Here is a 23,515-nt window from a genome sequence, read left to right as displayed (position 1 = left end):
AGTTATGTTATACACACAGACATCATTCACACAGTTTTAGAAACTTCAGAGTATTTTCTATCCAATAATAATAATATGCATATATTAGCATCTGGGACTGAGTAGGAGGCAGTTCACTCTGGGCACGCTATTTATCCAAAAGTGAAAATGCTGCCCCCTATCCCAAAGAAGTTAACCAGGATGATGTATATCTTAGTCTTTCAATGCCTCATCCCTTACAGCAGTATCAGGGGAATACTTTATAACTATCACATTAAAGGGATGTTGCTGGGATGTTTCTCAGAGAAAAATCTCACTTAGGGGCTGAGCGGTCAGAGGTCAGCTGTAGTGTCAGTGATGACCCAGATGTCCGTGGGTGGTTCAGAAATGTGCATCCTGTAGCACAAACTCCAAGAAGTTCTGGGACAATGTAAAGTCCATGGAGAATAAGAGCACCTCCTCCCAGCTGCCACTGCACTGAGGCTAGGAAACACTGTCACCACTGATAAATCCACGATAATTGAGAATTTCAATAAGCATTTTTCTATAGCTGGCCATGCTTTCCACTTGGCTCCCCCTACCCCGGTCAACAGCCCTGCACCCACCACAGCAACTTGCCCAAACCGCCCCCATTTCTCCCTCACCCAAATCCAGATAGCTGATGTTCTGAAAGAGCTGCAAAATCTGGACCCCTTACAAATCAGCTGGGCTAATAAATCTGGACCCGCTCTTTCTAAAATTATCCGCCGCAATTGTTGCAACCCCTATTACTAGCCTGTTCAACCTCTCTTTTGTATCGTCTGAGAACCCCAAATATTGGAAAGCTGTCATAGTCATCCCCCTCTTCAAAGGGGGAGACACTCTAGACCCAAATTGTTACAGACATATCTATATCTATCATACCCTGCCTTTCTAAGATCTTCGAAAGCCAAGTTAACAAACAGATCACCGACCATTTAGAATCCCACCGTATCTTCTCCGCTATGCAACCTGGTTTCCAAGTTGCTCATGGGTGCACCCCAGCCACGCTCAAGGTCCTAAACGATAACATAACCGCCATCGTTAAAAGACAATACTGTGCAGCTGTATTCATCGACCTGGCCAAGGCCTTCGACTCTGTTAATCACCACATTCTTATCGGCAGACTCAACAGACTTGGTTTCTCAAATGACTGCCTCGCCTGGTTCACCAACTACTTCTCGGACAGAGTTCAGTGTGTCAAATCGGAGGGCCTGTTGTCCGGACCTCTGGCAGTCTCTATGGGGGTGCCACAGGGTTCAATTCTCGGGCCGGCTATTTTCTCTGTATACATCAATGATGTTGCTCTTGCTGCTGGTGATTCTCTGATCCACCTCTACGCAGACGAAACCATTCTGTATACTTCTGGCCCCTCTTTGGACACAGTGTTAACTAACCTCCAGACGAGCTTCAATGCCATACAACTTTCCTTCCATGGCCTCCAACTGCTCTTAAATGCAAGCAAAACTAAATGCATGCTCATCAACCGATCGCTGCCCGCACCTGCCCGCTCGTCCATCATTCCTACTCTAGACGGTTCTGACTTAGAATATGTGGACTATTACAAATAACTAGGTGTCTGGTTAGACTGTAAACTCTCCTTCCAGACTCACATTAAGCATCTCCAATCCAATATTAAATCTAGATTCTGCTTCCTATTCCACAACAAAGCATCCTTCACTCATGCTGCCAAACATACCCTCGTAAAACTGACTATCCTATTGATCCTTGACTTCGGCGATGTCATTTACAAAATAGCCTCCAACACTCTACTCAGCATATTGGATCCAGTCTATCACAGTGCCATCTGTTTTGTCACCAAAGACCCATACACTACCCACCACTGTAACCTGTATGCTCCCGTTGGCTGGTCCTCACTTCATATTCGTCGCCAAACCCACTGGCTCCAGGTCATCTATAAATCTTTGCTAGGTAAAGCCCCGCCTTATGTCAGCTCATTGGTCACCATAGCAGCACCCACCCGTTGCTCCAGCAGGTATATTTCACTGGTCACCCCCAAAGCCTATTCCTACTTTGGCCGCCTTTCCTTCCAGTTCTCTGCTGCCAATGACTGGAACAAATTACAAAAATCACTGAAGCTGGAGACTCATATCTCCCTCACTAAATTTAAGCATCAGCTGTCAGAGCAGTTCACAGATCACTGCACCTGTACATAGCCCATCTGTAAATTGCCCATCCAACTACCCCATTCCCATATTGTTATTTTATTTATTTTGCTCCTTTGCACCTCAGTATCTCTACTTGCACATTCATCTTCTGCACATCTATCACTCCAGTGTTAATGCTAAATTGTAATTACTTCGCCACTACGGCCTATTTATTGCCTTTACCTCCCTAATCTTACCTCATTTGCACACACTGTATATAGATTTTTTTTCTATTGTGTTAAATGACTGTATGTTTGTTTATTCCATGTTACTCTGTGTTGTTGTTTGTGTTGCACTGCTTTGCTTTATCTTGGCCAGGTCGCAGTTGTAAATGAGAACTTGTTCTCAACTGGCCTACCTGGTTAAAAAAGGGTGAAATTAAACAAATAACATTTTTTTTAAATGCTGGGAGGCCCATACAAGCCAGGAGGAGCAGGAGGCCATTTTGCATTCAGCAGCAATGATGGCTTTAAGGGATATTGTATGATTTCATAATTTATGTTGTTTTTCTACTTACCTAGAATCATGAATACAATTTGTATGTCTCTGCGTGCAGTTTGGAGATTATTGAAGTTAGTAAATAATTAGTTTAGTGCAATTGCTTAAAGTCTCCTGATACAGTAGCCAGCTCCTCTCAAAAGCAAGGAAATAGACATTCTAACTACTCAAAAGGGATGGGTTGCCAACTGGCGATTTGACACGAAAACCTAATTTAGTCCTTAAAGAATATTTAGAACTTTTATTATTCAGAAACATACAGTGCCATCAAATACCATCATACTGTCAAAAACTCAACGGTGGATAAATGAACCTTGCAGACAAGCTGAGTCCCGCCCATATGTGAGGAGTTAATTTCCATATGTCATGAGGAAAGACCCATGTCAATCATGCCTATAGCGCTCTGTGATTGGCCTGATAGACAAGTGGTTTGCCATGCCACTGTACACTGACTCTGACTAACTGAACAATCAGATGGATTGAGACTCAGCTGAATATACAAGTTTGTATGGTCTCACACTGTGGTTAACACTGTATAGGTTGTCTATTATAAAAGATTTCATGCAGAATATTTATGTCGTGGAGGGATGAATTTGTTCCCCTTATATGTCAATCTCACTGCTTCTTTTAATCTTTTTTTTTTGTGCGTTTTTTTTTACACTGTACATCCCAAGAAATATTCAGAGATGGAGAGAGGAAGAGCGGAAGAGAGAGAGTGATACAGGGATACAGTAGGCCATTTATGTATGCGTGTGTTACCGTCTTTGTGTGACTATGTCCACAGGTAGCTTATTTCTCTGTAAACATATGTTTCTGTTTGTCCTGCCGGTGCGTCCCCTGGCGTCCCTAGGCAGTGGCTGGGTCACGCCTCCATTAGGGCTTTTGTCACAGTGATTAATAGCTCCTTTTATCATCTTTAATTCACTCCCTGATGACGGGAGGGCTTGACGCTGCTCCGGGTAATGGTGTGATGTATGAGGCGCCCAACACCTCATGGCGTAGGTGAAAATCATTTCGCCTATGCAGATACCGTCCCGGGAACAAATGTTTTCCCTCCTAATAAAAATGAATGAATTTGGTGTCGAGAGTGAGCGGCAGAACACTGGACGTGTGTGCAAGTGTGCGTGCTTGTGTGTGTGTGTGAAGAATTATGGCCTATTTTGATTTCTGTTCTACAAATTTTGAGAGTAAGATCATTTTTCATTGGTGCTAAAATGCCTTGTGTATTAGGGATCTGCCTCAAATACAGACTTTTATTTTTAGCGTTCATGTCACTTCCTCTTTTAGCATAAGATATGAGAGTACAGACCATGAAGGGACAGCGTTGGCTGTTGGGAGTTGGGTTTTGTGTTGTATAGTCATCATTTGTCATCTATGCTATTGATGTTGCTGAACGTCGTGTAAAGGATGTGGCCTCTGGCTGGAGTTCCCCTTTTTACCCAGAATCCCTTTGGTGGGCCTCTTTTTGAAGGAGGGCGTCAGCTCGCAGTGATGAGGTAATCGCCAAGATTGAACAAATAAACAAACGTATATGGCCCTCAGTCAGTACACCCCCCCCCCCCCCCACTGCCTGCCCCACACACACACACACACACACACACACACACACACACACACACACACACACACACACACACACACACACACACACACACACACACACACACACACACACACACACACACACACACACAGCCAGAAAGACAGACAATTAAACATGTCCTCACGCACGGTCTTACACCAACTCACCAACTCAACTCTCAACAGCCAACGCTGTCCCTTCATGGTCTGTACTCACATATCTTATCATTGTCCTTCAAAATGTAACGCTACAGGATCTGAACAGAACTGCAGTCCCACACTTATCTCTCATCTGAAGATAAAGCCACCGTTTTTCAAACATTCAACACAGCATATTTTCCTTTTTGGAAATGTTTACCTTTCTGAAATGTATATGTTTATTGATCAAAATTATTCCCCACGCTTGAATCGACCAGACTTGGGGAATTTCTGGTCTAAATCAAATATAAACTATGAGACCAGTCGGAGGGAAATGTCAGAGGAGAAACAGCATAGTAGGGATACAGTTACTTTTAAAAGCCCTCGTCTCAACCATATGGCAAACTTCATGTCCAGGGTTATAACCACGTTACACAGTCCTGCACAGAAAATCATTACACACGCTCGTAGAGCCACATTGGGTTTCAGGGCCTGCCCAGCACGACAGACGCTTAAAAGCTTTGCTCTTTAAACATGCTGGCCCACACAGTATGTGTCAAACACAATGGCAATATAGACGTGGTGACGGATGAGAAAATACGAGAGAAAATAAACTGAAGAGAAAACATGAGAAACTCTTTTTCAAACATTACTTGTGCATTCACATGCATATTCATACAGATTTAACGCAGACAAACAGTGGGGCAAAAAAGTATTTAGTCAGCCACCAATTGTGCAAGTTCTCCCACTTACAAAGATGAGAGAGGCCTGTAATTTTCATCATAGGTACACTTCAACTATGACAGACAAAATGAGAAAACAAATCCAGAAAATCACACTGTAGGATTTTTAATGGATTTATTTGCAAATTATGGTATATATTATGTATATGAAATACCACAAGAAATTACTGGATGTTTAGTCTGTTTTTTTCACAGAAGCAAAATAAGTTTTAAAATATGCCATTACACACTGAATTGTAATACCAGATAAGATATGGTATTGAAGATGAACAAAGATAGGTTTGAGGATAAATGCACAATAAACAAATAAAAATATACAACCAATACAACAATCTGCAATTTTCTCTCTCTTCTTCTCTCTGCCTTTCTCTCTATCATCTTTTTTTGTCTTTGCTCAACATTGCAATATTACTTTGTAATAAACTGTATAGTATGCATTGGTTAGGTATTAAGAGACAGAATGCATAGATTATAAAATGATAAGAGATTCACACTTTAGGAATGGGTTCCATGGTGATCTATGTTATCCATTTAAGTGATAATGCCCGAGAAGTCGGTGTTTGGAGGATACATACAGGCAAACCATGCCAATATCTCCTCCAAACACCGGGCTTCCAACATATTCAAATATCAATCTGCACATTTTCATTAAAATCTTTATTTTGATACATTTATTAATACTATTTCATCCTTCTGCAAGATATAGTCCTGAAGCCAATATAGGGTTGCTACCCAAGCAGGCTGATGGTTCATTCTATCAGTTCGGTTGCCGGACACGCGACCCAGTCGTAAAGTCTTTTTGTTCTGTATCTATGGACACGACCCAGTTGTTTGTTCTAAATATTCTATTGCCATACTGTCTGACAACAGCCAGTGCAGCCAGAATAACAACAGAGTTATTCTATCTTCAGGAGATGGCGCCGGAGGAGATGGCCGCCATTTTACGGTCTCCTAACCAATTGTGCTATTATGTGTTTTTTTTCGCGATATTTGTAAATTATTTTGTAGATAATGTTTCTGCAACCGTATTTTACGTCAGAAAAGAGCTTCTAAATATCAGGACAGCAATCCCTCACCTCGGATTAGACAAAGATTTTTTCAATAACAAGAACAACAGCAAGCAGGACTCACACGATATTCTCCAAACACCCCACAGGGCAGACATCCCAATTATTCGCAAAAGGAAGCGACGCAGAGGAAGAAGAGCCGGATGCCTCATCTGGACCCGCAGAAGGCAACTAGGAAAGCTGCCGTTACCGTCAATATTACTTGCCAACGTGCAATCATTGGACAATAAACTAGATGAGGTACGATCACGAATATCCCACCAACGGGACATCAAAAACTGCAATATCCTATGTTTCACGGAATCGTGGCTGAATGACGACATGGATATTCAGCTTGGGGGATACACGCTGCACCAGCAGGATAGAACAGCACACTCCAGTAAGACCAGGAGGGACGGTCTGTGCATATTTGTAAACAACAGCTGGTGCACGAAATCTAAGGAAGTCTCAAGATTTTGCTCACCTGAAGTAGAGTATATTATGATAAATTGCAGGCCACACTACTTGCCGAGAGAGTTCTCAGCTATACTTTTCGTGGCTGTTTATTTACCACCACAGACAGATGCCGGCACTAAGACCGCACTCAGCCAGCTGTATAAGGAAATAAGCAAACAGAAAACCACTCACCCAGAGGTGGTGCTCCTAGTGGCCGGAGACTTCAATGCAGGGAAACCTAAATCAGTTCTACCAAATCTCTATCAATATGTTAAATGTGCAACCAGAGGGAAAAAATGCTAGATCACGTATACTCCACACACAGAGAAGCGTACAGAGCTCTCCGTCGCCCTCCATTTGGAAAATCCGACCACAACTCTATCCTCCTGATTCCTGCTTACAAGCAAAAATGAAAGCAGGAAGCACCAGTGACTCAGTCTATAAAAAAATGGTCAGATGCTAAACTACAGGACTGTTTTGCTATCACAGACTGGAACATGTTCCAGGATTCTTCCAATGACATTGAGGAATACACCACATCAGTCACTGGCTTTATCAATAAGTGCATTGGGGACATCGTCCCCACAGTGACTGTACGTACATACCCCAACCAGAAGCCATGGATTACATGCAACATTCACACTGAGCTAAAGGGTAGAGCTGCCACTTTCAAGGTGCGCGACTCTAACCCGGAAGCTTACAAGAAATCCTGCTATGCCCCGCGACGAACCATCAAATAGGCAAAGCATCAATACAGGGCTAAGATTGAATCATACTACACCGGCTCTGACGCTCGACGGATGTGGCAGGGCTTGCAAACTGTTACAGACTACAAAGGGAAGCACAGCTGCGAGCTGCCCAGTGTCACGAGCCTACCAGATGAGCTAAATCACTTCTATAATCGCTTCGAGGCAAGCAACACTGAGGAATGCATGAGAGCATCAGCTGTTCCGGACGACTGTGTGATTCAGCTCTCCGTAGCCGACGTGAGTAAGACCTTTAAACAGGTCAACATTCACAAGGCTGCGGGGCCAGATGGATTACCAGGACGTGTGCTCTGGGCATGTGCTGACCAACTGGCAGGTGTCTTCACTGACATTTTCAACATGTCCCTGATTGAGTCTGTAATACCAACATGCTTCAAGCAGACCACCATAGTCCTTGTGCCCAAGAACACAAAGGCAACCTGCCTAAATGACTACAGACCCGTGGCACTCACGTCTGTAGCCATGAAGTGCTTTGAACGGCTGGTAATGGCTCGCATCAACACCATTATCCCAGAAACCCTAGACCCACTCCAATTTGCATACTGCCCAAACAGATCCACAGATGATGCAATCTCTATTGCACTCCACACTGCCCTTTCCCACCTGGACAAAAGGAACACCTATGTGAGAATGCTATTCATTGACTACAGCTCAGCGTTCAACACCATAGTACCCTCAAAGCTCATCACTAAGCTAAGCAACCTGGGACTAAAAACCTCCCTCTGCAACTGGATCCTGGACTTCCTGACGGGCCGCCCCCAGGTGGTGAGGGTAGGTAGCAACACATCTGCCACTCTAATCCTTAACACTGAAGCTCCCCAGGGGTGCGTGCTCAGTCCCCTCCTGTACTCCCTGTTCACCCACGACTGCATGGCCAGGCACAACTCCAACACCATCATTAAGTTTTCTGACGACACAACATTGGTAGGCCTGATCACGGACAACTACGAGACAGCCTATAGGGAGGAGGTCAGAGACCTGGCCAGGTGGTGCCAGAATAACAACCTTTCCCTCAACGTAACCAAGACTAAGGAGATGATTATGGACTACAGGAAAAGGAGCACCGAGCACGTCCCCATTCTCATCTACGGGGCTGTAGTGGAGCAGGTTGAGAGCTTCAAATTCCTTGGTGTCCACATCAACAACAAACTAGAATGGTCCAAACACACCAAGACAGTCGTGAAGAGGGCATGACAAAGCCTATTCCCCCTCAGGAAACTAAAAAGATTTGTCATGGGTCCTGAGATCCTCAAAAGGTTCTACAGCTGCAACATCGAGAGCATCCTGACCTGTTGCATCACTGCCTGGTACGGCAATTGCTCGGCCTCCAACCACAAGGCCCAGTAGGCCTCCGACCGCAAGGCCCAGGTGGGGCCCACGGTAGCACCTGCTGCTCGTCGAGAAGAGTAAGAACGATACGTGCTTTCACGTCAGTCTCCAAAAGTTTCCAATAACAGCAGAAAAAGTTGCTAGATTTGCCGCTAGTCACTTTTTTGAAAATGTGTTGCTAGAGGGTTCTGAAAACTCACTAAATATAACGACAAAGTCGCTAAGTTTGCAACACTGGTCTGGACACTGTTGTTCAGAGGAGCTAGTCAACAACACAGCTAACACAATCACTTCAAACTGAAGCTGGAAAGACTGCGAACCAGCTGCACTTCGTTTCGATTGACATTTCTTTGTATATATCCATAAACATTCTGCTAATTCGTGATTTCGACTGGCTGAGAAAAGCTACCTGCCTGTATGTCTCATCCCGACCCCTAGACGTTCATTAGTATGGGACAGCTGGAGATCAAATTTCAATGCTGACACAATGTTGCAAATGTTGGAGAGACAGACAGCAATGTTTATACAAATCTCCGCTATTGAAACCAATTGCTAGTCTAAAGGAAATGGGAGATAATGTTTAGATGCTTTTTACAGTGTAGAATAAGTACATACATTGTCTAGCTGGGCTGATGAGACAGTGGATTGCGCAGTGAGATGGAACAGAGTAAATAGGCATTTCAACATCATAGTCTCAGCCGGTGGTAACTTGTGGAATAGACACCAGCTGGAATGCGGTTTTAACCAATCACCCTCCAGGATTAAACCCACCCGTTGTATAAATTCTGAATAATGTTATACTCTATGAATAACTTGTATAATAATTCTCTATAATTTGTATATATTTTCTACATTTCTAAGTATAAGAAGCTCTAAACTACCTCAGATATATACCAGCTACGACAGATACTATTACTAACTAGTGAAAACTTAATAATAGTTCGACGCTGTCTTCAGCAGTGTTCAGGTTCTCATAGAGGTCTTCTCCTGCACTCTGTTCTCCGTCTCCAGTCACATCGTCTTCAGTCACAACATACTTGCCTTGTCTTCTCTGGCCCTTAGTCATAATGATATCACAGCACACACCATCCCCAGTAGCCCACAGCACCAATCAGTGAATGCCAGAGGAGTCAGATGTGTTATACCACAGGTTGGTGCTTCTGTCAGCACATAGTAGATGGACCAACCCTTCCTTCCTTCCATTCCCTGACCCTGCACCAATAAAGTCCACTGTCAATCTGTAAGAGGTTAGAGATGAGCAGAGAGGACTTGGGGTCAGACATGTTCACTCTGTCCCTCAGCTCCTCAGGTAAGTGCACAGAGGAGTTGTCAGTGTCCAGAATCAGATCATCTCCCTCCAGATCTCTTTGTGGTGTTAGGAGCACAGACTATACCTCCCCCTGGGGTGGCAGGTTAGCCTAGTGGTTAGAGCAGTGGACTACTACAGGCAGTTAACCCACTGTTACTAGGCCATTGAAAATATGAATTTGTTCTTAACTGACTTGCCTAGTTAAATAAAGATAAAAAAATAAATACATTTATGGGGTCCAGGTCAGTGCAAACTAAAACCTTGTGGTCTGTTAGCATCTGGCTCAAACTCACTGTGAGGCGATTTACATCCCTGTGTGCTGGGTTGACAGAGAGGGAATGATCAGGGAGTAATTCCCTGTTAGTCTGTCAGTCATCATGTCCATCCTCTAACTCTTTTTCCCTTGGGCCATGTCGCCTAGTGGAGTTTCCCAGAATGCATCTTGTTGGTTCGATATACAGGGGAAAGTCAGACTCAATACTCAGGCTCAAAACATTTGAACAATTGTCTGGTAGCTGTAACATCAATCTCCTTTTGAAATTACGCAAGTGAAATACACTTCATCATCTGTTAAGATGTTAGGGCAGTACAGTGAAGACCTGTTGTCCAAGACCGGCATTCTGGCCTTCAGATCATCAGGCAGAATCTCTAAAGACGAGTCAGTATCCAAAACTAAGCTTGTTGTGGCTACTCCGTTTGATGATTGATGTCTGTACACTTGCAGTACACTGTTGTAATCCTTTTTACACTGTCCTACCTCCAGAGTGCACGTTGATGATCTTCATGTGATTTGTTTTAGTACAAACCGTCAGTCAAATGCTGACCTGGTCTGTGAGCTGTCAACCATTCCAGCATTCAGCCTTGTCGCCCCCACTGTCGGATTCTCCTAGGGAGTATAGAACATATGAGGATAACAAGTCAAACCCAATTCTTATTGTGTTCATCAGTAAAATGTCCCCCTCTCTTGTTGACTGGTAGAAAACAGGTCGCTTGAAACAGAATGTCTTAAAATGAGCAGCAGTGTTCACTTGTTCAAATACGCAAGACAGCGATTTGACAGATGGCATCCATTCTCCATGTCTTTCCGTTTGTGCCTCTGTGTGAGATTGAGTCTCTGACAGCCCTAATCTACAGCTCGTCATCTGGACGTCATCTGGACGTCATCTGAACGTCCTCTGGTTTTCTCTTACTGGGCGGTGGGCTTTCAGAGGTTGTTAGGTGGTGGGAATGAAAACAACACTTTTTTCATAAACAGTGTGTGACCTGAGAATCATTTTTCATGAAAATAATTCAATATGATCTTAATGGCCTATTTCATTTTGATAAACTACATCATGAATATCTAAGTAGAGTTTGGATGGTGATGATGATGCAGATGGATAGTTCAGATCAGCATGTCCTCCATCTACCGGCCTAGAGGGGCTTGGGAGAGTCAGCAACATGAGGAGGGGGGGGGACGACGACAAGGTAGAGGCAGGTTGAGAGGTGTGTGTATGTGGTGTGCGCATGCATCTGTGTGTGTGTTTATGCATGCATGCGTCTGTGTGTCTTTACATCTGTGAGGGTGTGTGTCTCTTTATGTGTGCGCGTCCGTGTGCGCGTCCGTGTGTGCATCTGTGTGTGCGTGCGTGTGTTTGTGTATGTGGATCAAAGGTTCCAGGCCGACGGCGGTGCGGTGTCACACAGCCGGTCAGGAATGTACCGAGGCACAGAGATGTGCAGCTAGAGCCTCATTAGCAACCCCACCGCCCCTCCCAGCCTGTCAGGGCGCGTTAGCCACAGCCTGCCACAGTCACCCAGGGGGAGAGGCAGCTTCCTGTGGAGAGTTTCCTGTCTGTCTGTCCTCCCTGGGCCCGCAGCAGGAGGCCCAGTAGGCCTAGCTAAGGCCCACTCTCAAATTACACCTTCGTTCTTAACCACCATTTCATTTTTACTTAGTCATGGATTGATGTCAATGGCAGACTAAGTGCAAATGTGGAAGTTAGGGAGTTAGAATTTGACCCATAATGCACTACTTCTGACCAGAGCTTTATAGAGCCCCATAGTGATAGGGTGGATAAAGTAGTCAAAAGTGGTGCGTTATGTGGTGAATAGCATGTCAGGTGTAGCTAAGGTCTAATCTCAAATCTCATGCCCTACTACATAGTGTACTACTTTTGACCAGAGGAGGCCTAAAGTAATAGACCCCTTTCCAGTACACTACACACTGACACCACGAACAGATGCACGCGACTCTTAGCTGCAGTAGGAAAGCCATCGCCATCTGCGCCCATTCAACATAGCCAAGATTTACGTTCTGATTACTTCTAAACAAAATACATTTTGGGGTTCTCATACGCTTACAATGATGTTCTGATTCTTGCTTGAACAGTCACTAAGATTATATTTGATTGTGATCTTTGCGAAATAACTATTTTGGATGCAGCAGTTGTTAGCTAGAATGCTAACGCTCATTGACATAGGCTGTAGCAAAAGCTAGCCAAAGAGCCATTTTAAAGTGTTGAAGTGTTGTTTTAATTATACAGTTGAAGTCAGAAGTCATTAAAACTCATTTTTCAACCACTCCACAAATTTCTTGTTAACAAAACTATGGTCGGTTAGGACATCTACTTTGTGCATGACACAAGTAATTTTTCCAACAATTATTTACAGACAGATTATTTAATTTATAATTCACTGTATCACAATTCCAGGGGGTCAGAAGTTTGGAAAATTCCAGAAAATGATGTCATGGCTTTAGAAGCTTCTGATAGGCTAATTGACATAATTGGAGTTAATTGGAGGTGTACCTGTGAATGTATTTCAAGGCCTACCTTCAAATGCAGTGCTTCTTTGCTTGACATCATGGGGAAATCAAAAGAAATCAGCCAAGACCTCAGAAAAAATATTGTAGATCTCCACAAGTCTGGTTCATCCTTGGGAGCAAATTCCAAATGCCTGAAGGTACCATGTTCATCTGTACAAACAATAGTACGCAAGTATAAACACCATGGGACCACGCAGCCGCCATACCACTCAGGAAGGAGACACGTTCTGTCTCCTAGAGAAGAACGTACTTTGGTGTGAAAAGTGAAAGTCAATCCCAGAACAACAGCAAAGGACCTTGTGAAGATGCTGGAGGAAACAGGTACAAAAGTATCTATATCCACAGTAAAACAAGTTCTATATCGACATAACCTGAAAGGCCGCTCAGCAAGGAAGAAGCCACTGCTCCAAAACCGCTATAAAAAAGCCAGACTACAGTTTGTAACTGCACATGGGGACAAAGATCGTACTTTTTGGAGAAATGTCCTCTGGTCTGATGAAACAAAAATAGAACTGTTTGGTCATAATGACCATCGCTATGCTTGGAGGAAAAAGGGGGATGCTTGCAAGCCGAAGAACACCATCCCAACTGTGAAGCATGGGGGTGGCAGCATCATGTTGTGGGGGTGCTTTGCTGCAGGAGGGACTGGTGCACTTCACAAAATAGATGGCATCACGAGGAAATAAAATGATGTGAATATATTGAAGCAACATCTCAAGACGTCATTCAGGAAGTTAAAGCTTGTTGGCAAATGGGTTCCAAATGCACAATGACCGCAAGCAGCATTCCAAAGTTGTGGCAAAATGGCTTAAGGACAACAGAGTCAAGGTATTGGAGTGGCCATCACAAAGCTCTGACCTCAATCCTATAGAACATTTGTGGGCTGAACTGAAGAAGCTTGTGCGAGCAATGAGGCCTACAAAGCTGACTCAGTTACACCAGCTCTGTCTGGAGGAATAGGCCAAAATTCACCCAATTTATTGTGGGAAGCTTGTGGAAGGCTACCTGAAATGTTTGACCCAAGTTAAACAATTTAAAGGCAATGCTACCAAATACTAATTGAGTGTATGTAAACTTCTGACCCACTGGGAATGTGATGAAAGAGAATAAAAGCTGAAATAAATAATTCTCTCTACTATTAATCTGACATTTCATATTCTTAAAATAAGGCGGTGATCCTAACTGACCTAAGACAGGGAATTGTTATTAGGATTTGTGAAAAACTGAGTTTAAATGTATTTGGCTGAGGTGTATGTAAACTTCCGACTTCAACTGTAATTCAGTTGATTTGCGATGATGACACAAACATTATATTAAGCAGGACATTCATACGAGCCTTAAAATCCAATTATAATCCAAAAAGTAGTGTGAAATGCACTTATTGTAGGGGTGGCAGGTAGCCTAGCGGTTAGAGCGTTGGGCCGGTAACCCGAAAGGTTGCTAGATTGAATCCCTGAGCTGATGAGGTGAAGATCTGTCTTTCCGCCGCTGAACAAGGCAGTTAGCCCACTGTTCCTAGGCTGTCATTGTAAATAAGAATTTGTTCTTAACTGACTTATCTAGTTAAATAGATAAGCAGGCTTTTTTTCTGGCATTCTATAAGAACTCCTCCGTGTTCTGCCACCAACTTGCACGCACCGCCCTCCTGCAACAATGTTAGTAAACACAGGTCGGTCTATGGGTTCAAAAGTAGTGCGCTATGAATAAGTCCTTTGGCAGAGACACTACTCGACTAGCAGTCATACAGTGGGCATAAATAACACCCTATTTTCTATAGTGCACCATCAGAACCCCATAGTGCTCTGGTAGTAGTTGTAGTAGTAGTGTAGGGTGTACAGTGTCATCTGAGACAAGTACCGTTTCACACTACTGACCCAAACCAAGCTGAGCTGGCCTGGGTACGCATCCACCTACGACAGTTGCCAGAAGCATGCTGGAAAGGACAATGTGAAAAGCCAGCATAGTTTGGTTTGGCTGTGCTTTATAGTGTGAAAGAGATATTGTCACCTGTACGTCTGTGTCGGTGTTGTAACAGAGGGTGGACCACAACTCTTCGCCAGGGCTCGTCTGCCACGTGCGGCCCAGTCCCAACCTGTCCAGCGAGGGTTCGAGGGTCAGCCTGCAGTGGCCTTTCTCACTGTACTCACAATTAACCTCCGCCAACCCGGCCTCAGCTTCCTCTGTTTTCACTCGGCAGCTGAGTGATGAAGGTCAGGAAAGGGAAATATAAAACAGTTTATAGCAGCACAATGCTACAGTGAACCCAGTGTACCCGCCCAGCACCAAGTCCACGGCCAAACAATCTCAACCAGTGGCTGCTTGACTCTCTCAGTACCCCCTTCTCTCTCATCCCCCCTCTCCCTCCCTCTCTCTCCTTCCCTCTGTCTCTCTCTCCCTCTCCTTCTCTCTCTCTCTCACCACTTTCCTCCCTCTCCTGATTATTTGAACGGCCCTTACTGGTCAAATATTTGTGCTTGGACCTTGTATATTATTTTACCATATGATGTTCAATGGAATATGTAGAGATCATCCTTCCTCATGGTCCTTAGTGTTAGGTCGTAGGTCGTAGGTCGTAGGTGAGGTGGGGACTGTTTTTTCACTCCGGGTCGGATAAGGCATAAGCCTCTCTCATAACTCTCATCGGGCCATGTTAACTGTAATGTGGCGTTGATTTGTTGATTACATGATTATTGGCTTGTTTTGATACGTGTTAGAAACTCATAGACCATGTCGACTATAAATATAGGCTACCCAGTTTACCCTGATGCTGTACTTGTAGGACAGTCATCTCCAGCTTCCAATTGGTTCACTCATCCCCCCCTCCTCTCCCCTGTAACTACACTACATGACCAAAAGTATGTGGACACCTGCTTGTCGAATATCTCATTCCAACATCATGGGCGGTAATATGGAGTTGGTCCCCCCTTTACTGCTACAACAGCCTCCACTCTTCTGGGAAGGCTTTCCACCAGATGCTTGAACGTTGCTGGGGGGACTGTGTTCCATTCAGCCTTGAGAGCATTAGTGAGGGAGGGGACTGAGGTGATTAGGACTGGCTTGTAGTTGGCGTTCCAATTCATCAAAAAGGAGTTCGATGCGGTTGAGGTCAGGGCTCTGTGCAGGCCAGTCAAGTTCTTCCACACCGATCTCCACAAACTCACTTTTTGAGCGGGGGAATTGTCATGCTTGAAACAGGAAAGGGCCTTCCCCAAACTGTTGCCACAAAGTTGAAAGCACAGAATTTCCTAGAATGTCATTGTATGCTGTAGCGTTAAGATTTTTCTTCACTGGAACTAAGGGGCCTAGCCCGAACCATGAAAAACAGCCTCAGACTATTATTCCTCCACCACCAAACTTTACAGTTGCCACTATGCATTGGAACAGGTAGTGTCCTCCTGGCATCTGCCAAACTCAGATTCTTCTGTCGAACTGCCAGCTGAGGAAGCGTGATTCATCACTGCAGAGAAAGCGTTTCCACTGCTCCAGAGACCAGTGGCGGCGAGCTTTACACGCTCCAGCTGCCACTTGGCATTGCACATGGTGATCTTAGGGTTGTGTGCGGCTGCTCGGCCAAGGAAACCCATTTCATGAAGCTCCCAACAAACAGTTATTGTGCTGCTGTTGCTTCCAGTCAGTTTGGAACTTGGTAGTGAGTGTTGCAACTGAGGACAGGTGACGCTATGCGCTTCAGCATTCGGGGGTCCCGTTCTGTGAACTTAAGTGGCCTACCATTTCGCGGCTGAGCCGTTGTTGCTCCTAGGCATTTCAACTTCGCAATAACAGCACTTGTACATACTACCTCAATCAGCTTGACTAACCGGTGTCTGTTTGTAGCCTCGCTACTTTTATAGCCTACTTATATAGCCTGTCTTTTTAATGTTGTTTTATTTGTTTACCTACCTATTGTTCACCTTTGCACTATTGGTTAGAGCCTGTAAGTAAGCATTTCACTGTAATGTCTACACCTGTTGTATTCAGTGCACGTGGCCAAAACACTTTGATTTGACGAAATGACTTGTTAGAAAGGTGGCATCCTATGACGGTGCCATGTTGAAAGTCACTGAGCCCTTCAGAGATTGCATGGCTGTGTGCTCAAATTTTATACACCTGTCAGTAACGGGTGTGGCTGAAATAGCCAAATCCACTAATTTGAAGGGGTGTCCACATACTTTTGGGGATGTAGTGTATTCCCCAGGTTGTTGCTGTAAATTAGAATGTGTTCTCAGTCAACTTACCTGGTAAAATAAGGGTTAAATAAAATTAGTCTACACTGATGCTGTACTTTAGGTAGAAATGCTAGAGCCTCGCCCTCAAGTTTTCTCTCTCTCTCTGCCGCTCTCTCTCACTCTATCTTTCTCCATCAGGTAATGGTGAGGACTTTGTCCTCTACCCCTCTGATGTCCTGGATGATGTGTGTGTACCGGACGGAGACCCCGCGGCACCAACCTCGGCCCCCCCAGCAGAGGACTCCCCCTCCCCTGGCTTCTCCGCTGACGATGACACGTCTCCCCTGGAGCCATCCCCCTTCCACTCTGCCCTCTACATGCCCCAGGACGAGATGCCCATTCCCCCGGACTTCCTGCTGCGCCAGTCGGGCGTCCCCGGTGGCGGCGGCGGCCTGGGCATCTGGGCACAGAGGACGGTGGAAGTGGGCGAGCGCTTAGGACCATACGTGGGCGAGCAGCGGGCGTGCCTGAGACACCCCACCCAAGGCTGGGAGGTAGGAGAAACACTTGCTGTTTATTGTCATGGGATTCTCTTCTCTCTGTTCTCTGTTATGGAGGGAGGGATGGAGGGAAGGAGAGATAGAGGGAGGGAGCAATGGAGGGAGGACAGCGGGTGACAGTTTTTCTTTTAACTTTGTCTCTGCCTCTATGTTGGTCTCTGGGATTGAAGTTTCCCAGTTGCCGTGGCGTTTGTGGCTGAGTGATGTCATCTCACCTCACCCCAGTCCAATTGGGTAACAGAGAGCGCCCCCCAGGCAGCCCCCCTACGGTTTGCTCTCTATCCTCTTAACTCAATTAAAAGGAAAAGCTATAAATCCTGTCTTTAGCCCCGGTTAAAGACCCATAGCGGCCATTGGCCAATCACAATATTGGCCAGGCCGTGCACACAATCGAAGACAGAGGTCACAGGACAAGGTCAGAGGTTAGGAGGTCAGGTGCAGCCTCTGTCTGTGTCAGCCCATGTCTCGTTTTACGGAGGGGGATAGGAGAAGGGAGGGGAGGGGGGAGAAGGTCGAGGTCATAAGGGTATCAGTCTAATTGAGAACCCCCTAAACAGATCCTCTCCTCTCATTTCGGATTGAGAGACCTCCTCCCCCTGCGAAAACACTTCAAAGTCTTTGTCCTTCTGTAAGACAGCACCAGAAACACCATGCATGACTGTCTAATGGTTAACTAACTAACAAACAGTCATAAATGTAGACTAAATATGTAGACTAAATGTCATAGATGTAGACTAAATAAAAAAATATGATCTAACACTGGTACACTATCATAACCTACGGAAGTTTCCCAACCCTTAGGCCCAATTTGACGCTAGCTGACTCCTCAGTGTTGGTGGAATATCATCTCTGGTCTATATAAATAGTTTGGGTTTAGATTTGGTTTGGATGGTGGAACGGTGGTCATGGTTAGACTTGCATCATCAACCATCAGGTCTAACTGAGTGGGTTTGGCTCCGACGGGACCAGTAAATGGTTTCACTCCCACCGTACATTTCTGTTCCAAGTAGCAACTTTTTGTTCATTATTTACTGCTACCATGAGACTCAGCACATCGATTGCCCTAATAGCGAAATGAAATCCGCTCTCTTTGTAAAAAATAATTTCACTAACATTGGGATTTAATATGATTTAAAAAGTATCTGCCTCGCCCAGAGAGAGATTTACGGCTGGTTGAACAAGCTCTCGGGCACACGCTTTTTTTTTCTCAAGGAAGAAAATAAAGGAAAAAGGTTTCATGAATTTTAATCCGCCGGTAATTTATGGGGAGCTTGAATAATATGTATTTAAAAAGAAGCTGAGGATTATGGGAGGAAAGATGGGATGGCCGGGGAGGCAGCACTGTGTCATTATGTTTAATCACTTCACTGACAACGGCCCATAACTCTTTCCATTAAGTAAATAAGTTGTAAAGAATTTATGATGAAATGCCACATTATTCAGAACGGATATTCAGTGATGACACCCCTGCATTAAATATGGTAAACGCCATTAAGTCCCCCTCCAAAGACAGCCTCGCTCCCTCCCTCAATCACGTGCCCGCAAACCGTCAATATGCCAATAAGCAAAAGGGTCTGTAAAAAAAAAAAAAAAAATTGATTTGGTAAATGTGAGTTAAGATAGATCTGTTTGCTTTCATCATCAATTCTGCGCTGCGTCCCGGGGTGATGTCACCGACCAGGGAGCGATAAAGCGTTGGCGCCCATCTGGAGCGAGTGATGGAGGGCCGAGAGCGCCTGCCGCCTGCGTCCGTGACAGACCGGGGGAAGTTTGTCACCAGGGAGGCCAGCGCTCCACGCCATCACCATAAATTTGGGCATTATTCATAAAGGAATATAGTGAGTTATAGCAGAGATGCTTTATGAACACAGGAATGGGGAGTTATGGGTAAGATAGCTTCAGTAAATAAAAGAGAGAGCCAACGTGTTTGTCAGGGCTGGAGGTCCTCCTGCTTCTCACTGAGGGCAGTCTAGGTGTGTGTGTGTGTGTGTGTGTGTGCGTGCGTGCGTGCGTGCGTGCGAGTGTGTGTGAGTGTGTGTGTGAGTGTGAGTGTGTGTGTGTGTGTGCGTGCGTGCGTGTGCGTGTGCGAGTGTGTGAGTGTGTGTGTGTGTGCATGCATGCGTTGTATACTTTTCCGTGTGGTTGCATGAGAGATATACACCTTCATCACAGGAGTTTTACGATATGTTCCTCTTTATAAAGTCCTCTGCTTCTTTCAAACTGTTTCATTTCAAAGAAAATGGAGTGTGTTTTTGCACTGTACACAGGCTCCTTCTGGATGTCAATTTAATAACAACTAGATGAAAGAAGAAATAGTGAGAGAGCAGTTTTAGAGAACCATGCTCCAAAGAAAGAAAAAAGGAAGGAAGGGTATAGCTGATAATGTATACAGAGTGTATTTGACCTGGTAGTCTTCGATAGGATCAGTAGACGGCCTCCATCGTCTCTGCCTCCTCAAAGAGATCTTCTCACTAAAGTCGACTCAAGTCCTGCTCAGCCGAGGACTGGAACAAGCACCATTTATCAAACTGGGAACAGTGGGGGAGAGGTGAGAGATGTTATCACCATTTATCAAACTGGGAACAGTGGGGGAGAGGTGAGAGATGTTATCACCATTTATCAGACTGGGAACAGTGGGAGAGAGGTGATCACCATTTATCAGAGGTGAGAGATGTTATCACCATTTATCAGACTGGGAACAGTGGGGGAGAGGTGAGAGATGTTATCACCATTTATCAGACTGGGAACAGTGGGGGAGAGGTGAGAGATGTTATCACCATTTATCAGACTGGGAACAGTGGGGGAGAGGTGAGAGATGTTATCACCATTTATCAGACTGGGAACAGTGGGGGAGAGGTGACTGGGAGATGTTATCACCATTTATCAGACTGGGAACAGTGGGGGAGAGGTGAGAGATGTTATCACCATTTATCAGACTGGGAACAGTGGGGGAGAGGTGAGAGATGTTATCACCATTTATCAGACTGGGAACAGGGGGGGAGAGGACTGAGAGATGTTATCACCATTTATCAGACTGGGAACAGTGGGGGAGAGGTGAGAGATGTTATCACCATTTATCAGACTGGGAACAGTGGGGGAGAGGTGAGAGATGTTATCACCATTTATCAGACTGGGAACAGTGGGGGAGAGGTGAGAGATGTTATCGAGGGTTCATCTATTAGTGGAAAGAGAGCAGCAACAAAACAAATCCCTCTCTTCTGTGATCACCTGTGGATCAGCATGTGTTGCCTCCTGATTACATTGCAAGGTTATTTTTTCGGTATCACTGTTAGATTGGAAATAGATCAGTAATGGTATAATGTATGTACTGCTGGTATTATAGATGTGTATTGCATATATTGTAACATAAACTGTGTCTGTTGTATATGGAAACAATAACAGGATGCTTTTTCCCAGAGCAATTGAATGTTCTTTTTCACGTGGAGATCCTTTTCCGACTGGATACTCACCACTAGTCCATATTCGGCTGTCTTTTCTTGAGCCGTGTGGCACATTGAAATTCAAACACTGTTTGTGTCCGTCCTCCCCAGTCACTCCACCAGCAACAATGAGAGAGACGGCCCAGCGAGAGAGAGTTATCCTCCAACCCGATGAGTTTTCATTGGGGTTCGCCCACCGCCTCATCACACTGGCCGACGGGGTTATGGGTCCAGCTTCAGAGACTGGAGAAAGAAGGGTGCCTCCTGCTGCAGAAGGGTGGGGGGGACTTGGGACTCAGGGGTCTTTGTGCATCTCTTGAGTGGGGGGATGGGGGGGGGTGGAGATTAGAAGTTCTGGGTGAATGGGGAGTCGAGGATTAGGTGGGTTGGTCTGGTCTGGGCCTGCTTTCCTGGGCCTGCCTGCCTGCTTGTCTGTCTGTCTGTTTGTCTGTCTGTCTCCTGAGCCTGAGAGGCACTCCTCCAGCACAGAACACAGTAAGGGGGGGGGGGGTGCGTGGAGCCTCTCTGCTGGTTGTCATTCAGATACCATTCAGATACCACGTCAAGATCGACAGGCAGGCAGACACGACCAAGGAGGGCGGGAGGGCGGGAGAGGTTTAGGCAGGTTGGGCTCAGGAGAGGAGAGGGGCGGACTGGAGAGGGCGTGTTTTTTGTGCGTGGATAAGCCGTTGTCCTGAATGAATGCAGATGTCTCCTGACTGTCCTCCCTGTCTTGTGTCTCTGACGGCCCGTCACCTCTGTCACCGGGGAGAAAGAGGCAGAAAGAGCCTAGTCAGACTCCCACCCAAAGGGACCCTTAATCCGCTGGCCCCAGCCTCTTTGACTGTCCCAGAGATGGACCCACACTGCAGCATAGCGAGCCTGCAGCCACTAGGGAGGGATGAACCACTCTGTCATTCACCAGCTTTCAATGGACACACTCTTTGAGACTCTCTCTCTCTCACACACACACAAGTACTTAGAAATGCCAAGTGAGGTGGCCTGGCCTTGGGAACGATCTGAAAACAAAGTATCAGTGTATTGTCCTAGTCTTAATTCAACAACAGTGAAGTCATTACAGCACATTTTCAAATATCCTTACTATTCCCACCTAACGATTGCTAAATGGTGTCTTTGTGTTTGCAGTTAAAAAATATGCACTCCGAGTTTCAATGACCTTTGTCCCGTATAGGGTTAATGAATTGTAAAGTGGCCAAGAAAGCTAATTGAAATCTGTGGTGGCGTGTGGAGAGAGAGGCAGAACGCCATGTCACAATCAAGTAGCCAGTGTACTGGGGTCAGTGGTGAGCTATTAGCCTCCATCCATCTATCCTTCCATCCCTCAATACATTCCTCCCTCCATCCCTCTATCCTTCCATCCCTCAATACATTCCTCCCTCCATCCCTCTATCCTTCCATCCCTCAATACATTCCTCCCTCCATCCCTCTATCCTTCCATCCCTCAATAGATTCCTCCCTCCATACCTCTATCCTTCCATCCCTCAATACATTCCTCGCTCCATCCCTCTATCCTTCCATCCCTCAATACATTCCTCCCTCCATCCCTCTATCCTTCCATCCCTCAATACATTCCTCCCTCCATCCCTCTATCCTTTCATCCCTCAATACATTCCTCCCTCCATCCATCTATCCTTCCATCCCTCAATACATTCCTCCCTCCATCCCTCTATCCTTCCATCCCTCAATACATTCCTCCCTCCATCCATCTATCCTTCCATCCCTCAATACATTCCTCGCTCCATCCCTCTATCCTTTCATCCCTCAATACATTCCTCCCTCCATCCATCTATCCTTCCATCCCTCAATACATTCCTCCCTCCATACCTCTATCCTTCCATCCCTCAATACATTCCTCCCTCCATCCATCTATCCTTCCATCCCTCAATACATTCCTCCCTCCATACCTCTATCCTTCCATCCCTCAATACATTCCTCCCTCCATCCCTCAATCCCTCTATCCCTCCATCCCTCCATCCCTCTCATAGACTGAGGGTTGAGGTTGTACAGGAACACTGCTACTGAGAACACATATTGTTTATAGATGCCTCAACAACACACAGACACCTAATTGTAATGAAAGTTACGCTTGCAAATTAAATCTGTGTCCTGGTCTTAGGAATGGTGAGTGTGTGTGTGTGTGTGTGTGTGTGTGTGTGTGTGTGTGTGTGTGTGTGTGTGTGTGTGTGTGTGTGTGTGTGTGTGTGTGTGTGTGTGTGTGTGTGTGTGTGTGTGTGTGCGTGTATGCGTGTGTTCGTGCGCTGAGTGAGTTAGTGAGGGAAGGGGCTCCATTGTTCCAGTGCAGCCTGCAGCACGGCTGTGACTGTGGCCCTCTGCGTACAGGGACCCTCTTCGGCCCCCCCTCCACCAGCCTGCTTTGTGTTGGAGGAAATAGAGCTGTGCCCAGCCACCCTAATCAGCTTACAGTGCTAATTCAGCCCCTGCTCCAGCCCCATCTCCAGCCCCTGACACAGTCCCCAGCCCGAGTCTGGG

The 23,515-nt window shown here is 45.5% G+C and overlaps 1 protein-coding gene across 18 annotated transcripts in view; it reads left to right on the top strand.

Moving 5' to 3' along the window:
• LOC135546294 (histone-lysine N-methyltransferase MECOM-like) overlaps positions 1-23,515 on the top strand; it is a 212,750-nt gene that overhangs the window by 76,403 nt on the left and 112,832 nt on the right. For all 18 annotated transcript variants that reach the window (XM_064974624.1, XM_064974622.1, XM_064974626.1 and 15 more), the window contains exon 2: positions 17,203-17,558. In XM_064974624.1, the coding sequence (XP_064830696.1) occupies positions 17,203-17,558 (356 nt within the window). The remainder of the gene's footprint in view (positions 1-17,202; positions 17,559-23,515) is intronic.

The sequence above is a fragment of the Oncorhynchus masou genome, chromosome 9 (assembly GCF_036934945.1).
Source record: "Oncorhynchus masou masou isolate Uvic2021 chromosome 9, UVic_Omas_1.1, whole genome shotgun sequence".
Taxonomy (NCBI): Eukaryota; Metazoa; Chordata; class Actinopteri; order Salmoniformes; family Salmonidae; genus Oncorhynchus; species Oncorhynchus masou.
The sequence above is the reverse complement of the archived record's forward strand: the minus strand, read 5'-3'. Positions and strand labels throughout refer to the sequence as shown.